Source organism: Mandrillus leucophaeus, unplaced genomic scaffold (assembly GCF_000951045.1).
Source record: "Mandrillus leucophaeus isolate KB7577 unplaced genomic scaffold, Mleu.le_1.0 Scaffold16, whole genome shotgun sequence".
In the NCBI taxonomy this organism is placed as follows: Eukaryota; Metazoa; Chordata; class Mammalia; order Primates; family Cercopithecidae; genus Mandrillus; species Mandrillus leucophaeus.
In genome coordinates this window covers 3,459,764-3,468,147 of record NW_012101587.1, presented here as the reverse complement: position 1 = coordinate 3,468,147, position 8,384 = coordinate 3,459,764, and the positions used below count along the sequence as shown (strand labels likewise).

The 8,384-nt window shown below is 45.6% G+C and overlaps 1 protein-coding gene across 1 annotated transcript in view; it reads left to right on the top strand.

Moving 5' to 3' along the window:
- The first annotated feature begins 1,008 nt into the window (after positions 1–1,008).
- Positions 1,009–8,384, top strand: part of ZNF236 (zinc finger protein 236) — a 151,290-nt gene continuing 143,914 nt past the window's right edge. Inside the window, exon 1 of the mRNA XM_011975878.1 lies at positions 1,009–1,255. Within this exon, the coding sequence (XP_011831268.1) occupies positions 1,207–1,255 (49 nt within the window). The 5' untranslated portion in view covers positions 1,009–1,206. The remainder of the gene's footprint in view (positions 1,256–8,384) is intronic.

Genomic DNA, 8,384 nt, shown 5'->3' with positions numbered 1-8,384 from the left:
CGGCTGCCCCGGGGACGTTGGGCTCGGCCCACAGGGAGACTGTGGAGCGCGGGGTCGTGCACACAGTAGGCGCCAGCGTTGTCTGGGAAGCGCAGGGTCGTGCACACAGTAGGCTCCAATGTTATCTGGGGAGCGCTGTGGGTCGTGCATACAGTAGGCGCCATTGTGATCCGGGAACTTGAACCCTGAGCCTTTGGAGACGCTGTGGGTAGTGCATACAGTAGGCGTCATTGTGATCCGGGGAGCTGGAACCCTGGGCGTTTGGAGAGTGCTGTGGGTCGTGCAAACAGTAGGCGCCGTTGTGATCCGGGGAGATTGAACCTGGAGCTTCTGGAGAGCGCTGTGGGTCGTGCATACAGTAGGCGTCAGTGTTATGTGGGGAGCGCTAGATCGTGCACACAGTAGGCGTCAGGAAGTGTTTTCCCCAATAATTTATGCTCCATGGTACTTTGCTAAAGTCATAAAATAACTCGGATTTTGTTTTCCAAGGAAGAAAGGCCCAGAATTTAAAAGCAGGCAAACACACAACCGGCCACCCCCAAACCTTGGCCCTTCCAGCGGTCAGCAATTGGGCTGCTTTCCGCCCCAGCCCGGAGCTTGAGGAGCGGACTTCACGGCGCAGGGGGAACGGGGCGCGCTCGCCGGTGCGGCGGTTCCCAGGTCGAGGGCAGTGGGGTAGGGGGGCGCCGCGCCTTTTCTCGCGGGCGTTGTGGTTCCCGTGCGGCCTTGGACGCGAGTCTTCCCCCGGCAGGCCCGGTTCCTGGGCCTGGTCACCCGTGCAGCTGGAGCGGCGCTCCGCGTTTGGAAAAGGTTCTGAAGGGGCTCTAAGGGGGAGTGGGCGCCTAGGACTCCGTATGGGAGTTGGTGTGTTAGGCCTTGACTTCCATTATTTTTATGTGACTGGTTAGCTTAGTGACTCAAGTGTTCCCCTTTTCTTGGGGATGAGTAAACTGAGGCTCATTAAAGAGCTTGTGACCAAAGAACACAGATGCCCCAGAGAAAGGTCGGGCTTGGAAACTACAAGGGTTATGCTAATTTTGTGTTTAGGAAGAAAGAGGTAATGGGTAGGAATCAATGTAAACTTACTCCATGGGGCACACCAAACCAGGAGTTCTTGTCGTGATTGCACTTGGTAGAGTTAACACACATGCACATTAGGGAAACGTTGGTGGCCAACAGGCGTTTCAGCGAGCGTTCGCACACCTGATGGGCCTTTGTGGGCTGCGGGAGAGATGTTGGCTGCACCATGACCCGGGTATGCAGATTTGTATGTAGTTGGGTAACAGCAGTGCTCAGAATTTCGATTAATGGTTGATGGTGTCTGGAAGGAAGTCTTTGTTGCCTCTCCCACTGTTGAGTTTTGGCCTTGACCTTATTTGGTTAGTTTAATTTTTTTGTTTTGTTTTGTTAATGTGCTGTCTGCCAAAAATAATGTAAGGTGCGGTGTCTCAGTTACTTGGAAGAAGGCTTAGCGCAGAGAAAGAATGTAAAATTTCCATGGCCACAGGTGGGGCACCCATTCCCCCAGTATCCACATCTCACTGATGGTATCCCTCTCCACCTGGCGTTTCACCCTCAGGCCTCAAGAATTATTCCATTTCTTTTATCCCCCAACACACTTCCTGATTTAGTCTTGCAGCTTCTACCTCGGGAATGGATTTCCAGTGGGCCCTCCTCTTTCCATCTCCAGAGGCGCTCCCTGGCCCAGCCGCCCTCTCCGGGCTGGAGGGCTGCAGCCCTCTTCCTGGGCCCTGCTAGTCCTGGGCTCCTATAAATAAATCGGTCACTTGGCAGCGTGGATGATCTTGTTAAATGTAAATCAGATGGCCACACCCTGATTAAAACCCTGCATTGGCTTCCTCATCCCTTTACCAGAAACCCACACTCCTCCAGGATCCTGCTGATCAGGCCTTGTCTGGCTCTTCTCTCTTTCCTTGATCGGGCCTTGTCTGGCTCTTCTCTCTTTCCTTGCTCTGGCATGCAGTCTTCTGTTTTCCTTGATGCCACATTAGTTTTTGTCTCAGGGCATTTGTCATTTCCTAGTCTGAGAAACACCTTTTGCTAATCTGTGGCTCCAGGTGCTTTAGTGTCTTCAGAGAGGCCTTCCTCAAACCTGCTTAAAAGTAGCCTTTCCCTTCTTAACACCAGTCCTCCTGTAGCAAAGTGGTTCTCAAACTGTGGTTCCTGGACCCATGGGGGTTCCCCGAGATGTTTTCAGGATTCTGTAAGGTAAATACCATAGTGAGACTAAGACGATTAGGCTTTTTCACTCCGTTAATTTTTGCACTAATTGTACAAAAGCAATTTTTGGCACAACTGCTGACATCGTAGCACAAATCTAGGTGGTGGTGGCGGTACCTAAGAGTGAGGCTGCATTACCTTTATATATCACAGTCAAAAGGAACAGGTTGCACCAGAGAAAATGCAGAATAGATATGACAATCTAGCTGTCTTCTATTAATCGAGACATTACAAAGATTTGTAAAAATGAAAACCATTCTTTCTATTTTTGGGGAAGATGTATTTTTCGTAAAAATATGTTAACGTAGTAGACATTTTAAATGGAGAAATATTTTAAAAATTGATTAGTTTTAATTTATAATAGGACAAACATCAATAGATATAACTTACATAAACTAAAAGACTTTGAGGGCCTCTTTTTTGTTTTGTTTTGTTTTAAATAGAGATGGGGTCTCACAATGTTGCCCAGGCTGGTCTTGAACTCCTAGGCTCAAGTGATCGTCCCACCTCAGCCTCCCAGAGTTTTGCGATTACAGGCATGAGCCACTGCTTCCAGCTGAGGGCTGCATTTAAGAATGTATAAAAGGGACCTGAAACCAAAATGAGGAACGTTGCTCTATCAGTTACTGTGTTAATCATGTTTCTCATAAGTGAGGTGGTTTTATTTTCTCTGTCGCCTTATTATGAATTTTATTCCTAAGAAAACTGCAACGGATGTAGGGATTTTTACAGATCGGGGAATTAAGCTCAGAGCGGATACCTGATTTTTTTTTCTTTTTGAATTGGAGTCTCTATTGCCCAGACTGGAGTGCAGTGGCGCCATCTCAGCTCATTGCAACCTCTGTCTCCTGGGTTCAAGCAATTCTCCTGTCTCGGCCTCCTGAGTAGCTGGTATTACGGGCGTGAGCCACCGTGGCTGGCTTTTTTTTTTTTTTTTCTTTTTTCTTTTGTATTTTTAGTAGAGGCAGGGTTTCACCATGTTGATCAGGCTGATCTCAAACTCCTGGCCTCAAATGATCTGCCCGCCTCGGCCTACTAAAGTGCTGGGTTTATAGGTATGAGACACCGCACCCAACCTGGAAACCTGGTTTGGAAAGTCCACCCAGTTTCTGAGTGGCAGTTGGGAACTGGATCTCCATTTGAATCCAAAGCATGAATTTTAGGCCTGTCACGGTGGCTCACACCTGTAATCCCAGCACTTTGGAAGGCTGAGGTGGGCAGATCACTTGAGGCCAGGAGTTCGAGACCAGTCTGGCCCACATGGTGAAACCCCATCTGTACTAAAGAAAAAATACCAAAATTAGCCAGGCATGGTGGCTGGCGCCTGTAATGCCAGCTACTTGGGAGTGCTGAGGCATGAGAATCACTTGAGCCCAGGAGATGGAGGTTGCAGTGAGCTGAGACTGCGCCACTGCACTGCAGCCTGGGTGACGGAGGGAGACTCAGTCTAAAAAAAGAAAAAAAAAAAAGCGTGCATTTTAGTGTTCTGCTTTGATAAATATAAAGCCCTGCATGTGCATTAATTCCTGTATTCAACAACTTTTTGTTGTTGTTGTTGAGACAGAGTTTTGCTCTTACTGCCCAGGCTGGAGTGCAGTGGCACAATCTTGGCTCACTGCAACCTCTGCCTCCCGGGTTCAAGTGGTTCTCCTGCCTCAGCCTCCCGAGTAGATGGGACTACAGGTGCATGCCGCCATGTCCAGCTAATTTTTTTGGATTTTTAGTAGAGACGGGGTTTCACCACGTTAGCCAGGATGGTCTCGAACTCCTGACCTCGTGATCCCCCACCGTGGCCTCCCAAAATGCGGGGATTACAGGTACGAACCACTGTGCCCGGCTCCACAACTATTTTTAAAGCACTTCCTGTGGTAAGTGAGCCCTGTGCTAGGGTCTAGGAACACAAAGCTGAAAAGAGACATGATCCTAGGTATCCTTATAATGGTTCATGGTGACAGATCGGGCACTTGAAGTCTAGGCTTCCTGGAGAAAATGATGTTAAAATTGAAATCTAAAGAAATGAATAAGAAGAGGCCCACTGAAAGAAGATTAGTTGAAGTAGTCAGGACGTGAGAAGTGAGTCTCACCGGCATTGATGGGCAGCATTCATTCAGCACTTGCTGTGTCCCTGGCACTATCCTGGGGGTAGAAGGATGAGTGAGATATGCTTTTTTTCTTTATCGTAATTATTTTAGCAATAATGTGACCTTGAGGGAAACCACATTTTGGAATCTTGTATGACTTCCATCTGTTTTTTCCAATGGAATGGTGCAAAATTTTTCTTTTTAGCTTGTGCCTTTAGTTGGCCTCCTGCTGTTTCTTTTTCCTTTTGGAGGGATATTTGTAATACTTAGTTCATTTCCAGAGAGTGGAGACAGGCAGACCATAAGCCCAATGGATAAACAAGTCTTTTCCTGATTAGGTTACCAGTTCAGGAATTTTCAATTTTCTTCGATGAATTCAAGAGCCCAAGGGGAGGGCACCACCAGCGTAAGCTAGGGGTAGTAGGACTTTACCTTTTTTTTTCTTTGAGACAGGGTCTTGTTCTGTTGCCCAGGCTGGAGTGCAGTGGCACAATCTTGGTTCACTGCAACCTCCGCCTCCCAGGTTCAAGTGATTCTCCCACCTCAGCCTCCCGAGTAGTTGGGATTACAGGCGCATGCCACCACGACTGGCTAATTTTTTGTATTTTTAGTAGAGATGGGGTTTCACCATGTTGGCCAGGCTGTTCTTGAACTTCTGTGATCCACCTGCCTTGGCCTCCAAAAGTGCTGTGATTACAGGTGTGAGCCACCTGTCCCACCAAACTTTATTTTTTTAAGAGGCAGGAGGTAGCCAGAGCTGTAATACCCTTAGGCTTATGGTAACAGTGGAGTACTTACTTGCTTCAGGGAGACAGCTTCTGCTTAAAATAGTAACTTTCTAACAACATCAGGTATCTATCCAAGAATGAAACCTCCACTCTCCATAATTGAACTTTTTAGATAGGCAGAAATTTGGAGTATTTATTTATTTTGGAGACGGAGTCTCACTCTGTTGCCCAGGCTGGTGTGCAGTGGCGTGATCTGGGCTCACTGCAACCTCCGCCTCCCGGGTTCAAACAATTCTTCAGTCTCAGCCTCCCGAGTTGCTGAGACCACAGGCACATGCCATCATGCCCAGCTAATTTTTTGTATTTTAGGAGAGACAGGGTTTCACCATGTTGCCCAGGCTGGTCTTGAACTTCTGAGCTGAGACAATCTGCCTGCCTTGGCCTCCCAAAGTGTTAGGATTACATGTGTGAGCCACCGTGGAGTATTTAGTATTTTGAAGGAAGTGTGATTAGATAACCTCTAAATATTTTATAATCCTGGCATTAAGTAGTGATATCACATGGGTTCGAAACCTTGGTCTTTCATACAAAACGAGCTTGGGAAAAGCTTTAGTGTAAACCATAATTCCTTATTAGATAAAGTCAATTCCATACTTTTGGAATGCTTTTTATATTTCATGCCTTTACGTTGTCTGTGTGTACAGAGATAGTGTGTCTCTGCTTTCAAGAAAGTAGCAGTGTTTTTCAAGCTATTTTTTGTCATAGAACTTTTCTTCACATGAAGTATCATGGCAAGGCCTGCAACATGGTTCTCACCCTTGGCAGCTCAGCATTATGGAATCTCCTGGGGGAGGATTTTTTTATTTTTTTATTTTTTTTGACGGAGTCTCGCTTTGCGCCCAGGCTGGAGTGCAGTACCATGATCTCAGCTCACTGTAATCTCTGCCTCCCGGACTCAAGCCATCCTCCCACTTCAGCCTCCTGAGTAGCGGGGACTATACCCTTGCGCCACCATGCCTGGCTAATTTTTGTATTTTTTGTAGAAACGGGGTTTCGCCATGTTGCTCAAGCTGGTCTCAACTTCCTGGACTCAAGCGATCCCCTGCCTCAGCCTCCCAAAGTGTTGGGATTACAGGCATGAGCCATTGCGCTCAGCCAGCTTATGATTGCTAAGAGAAGCCAGAAATGTGTATATTTATTTGAAACCTGTTTGTTGTTACATTTAAGTAACTATTTTATTCGCAAAAAACATCTGCCCAGGAAAGTGCACAAGTTGTAGGTGAGGAGCTTCATGAGTTTTCCTGTGGAGCCAGCAGCCAGAGCATTTGTGCCCCTCGCAGTCACTGGTCCTCCCCGCACTGTCCTGGCTTCTGATACCACATGTTAGCTTCACCTGTTTTTGTTTCAGTTTTTCTTTTTTGAGATGGAGTCTCACCCTGTCGCCAGGCTGGAGTTCTGTGGTGCGATTTCCACTCAATGCAACCTCTGTCTCCTGGGTTCACGTGATTCTCCTGCCTCAGCCTCCTGAGTAGCTGGGATTACAGGCACGCGCCACCACGCCTGGCTAGTTTTTTGTATGTTAGTAGAGACGGGGTTTCACCCTATTGGCCAGGCTAGTCTTGATCTCCTGACCTCGTGATCCACCCACCTTGGCCTCCCAAAGTGCTGAGATTACAGGTGTGAGCCAGTGCGCCCGGCCAGCTTTAGCTGTTTTTGAAGTAAATTGAATTTATAGTATGAACCCGTATTTTTTCTGGCTTGATTCATTCAATATTTATTTTTATGAGATTATTCCTGTTGCTATGCGGCAGAACTGTGTTTTTTTGATAGGTATATAGTATTCCATTATATGAACCTGCCATAAATTACTCTTCTCCTCTTGATAGTTGGGTTATTTCCAGTTTTTGGCTCTTTTGAATAAGTGTTGCTACAAACTTTTATGTATTTCTGGGCCATAGTGGATACAGCCAGCCAGTCTCCCAGTGACAGTCCCGACTTCCTCTCCTACCAGCAGGGGGCGTGCGAGCATTTGTTCGGCAGGCTCAGTAGCACTTAGTATCGCCTCTCGCGGGGATTCAGTCTTTTGACTTCCCTGGGCCACATTGGAAGAACTGTCTTGGGCCATACATAGACTATGCTAACACTAATGGTAGCTGGTGAGGTTAAAAAAAAAAATTGCAAAAAAATCTCATAATGTTTTAGGCAAGTTTATGAATTTGTATTGGGCCGTATTCAAAGCCATCCTGGGCTGCATGTGGACTGTGGATTGGACAAGTTTGGCCTGTCCCTTTATTGCCTAGCTGTTTTGGTATGTATAATGGTATCTCATTTTGATTTTTATTTTGAGTTCTATGCTAATACAGTTTTTATGTTTGTCAGCTATTCTCTTTTGCTAAGCTCTGTTGAAGACCTTGACCTGTTTTTCTACTGGGACATACATATTTTAAAATTAATGCTTTCTTTTCTAGAGCAGTTTCATGCTTACCCAAAATTGAGCAGATAATATGGAGCAGATAGTATGGAGACACCTTCTGTCTCTCCTCACAGTTTCTCGTATTAGTAACATCTTGCATTAGTGTAATAAGTTTAGCCAATGTTGATACATTGTTATTAACTAAAGCCCATCGTTTGCATTAGGATATATTTTCTGTGTTGTGCATTCCATGGGTTGGACAAATGCATATCTGCCGTACAGTGTCATACAGAATAGTTTCACTGCCCTTTGCTCCATCTATTCATCCATCCCTTCCCCGATCAATGGCAAGCACTGATATTTTTATTGTCCTTATAGTTTTGCCTTCCCCAGAATGTCACATAGTTGGAAGCGTTCAGTATGCAACCTTTCAGATTGGTTTTGAGTAAGCAACATTCATTTGCATTCCACCATGTCTTTTCAAGGCTTGATAGGTATTTCATTTTGTTGCTGAATAATATTCCACTGTATGGATGTATCACATTTATCCATTTACATTTTGAAGAACATCTTGGTTGCTTCCAGTTTTTAGCAGTATGAGTAAAGTTGCTATAAATATTTGTGTGCTGGTTAGTGTTGGATGTAAGTTCTCAAGTCACTGGGGTAAATCTCGGGGACTGTGACTGCTGAATTCTATGAGAAAACTATGTAGTTTTTTCTAACAGGCTGCCAAGCTGTTTTCCAAAGTGGTTGTACCGTTTTGTATTCTCACCAGGAATGAATGAGACTTTCTGTTGTACATCCTAATCAGCATTTCGGATTAATTATTTTTTTTGATTTTAGCCATTCTGTTAGGAGTGTACTGGATATCTCATTTTGATTTGCAATTTCCATCATGTGTTTAATTTTCAACACATGATG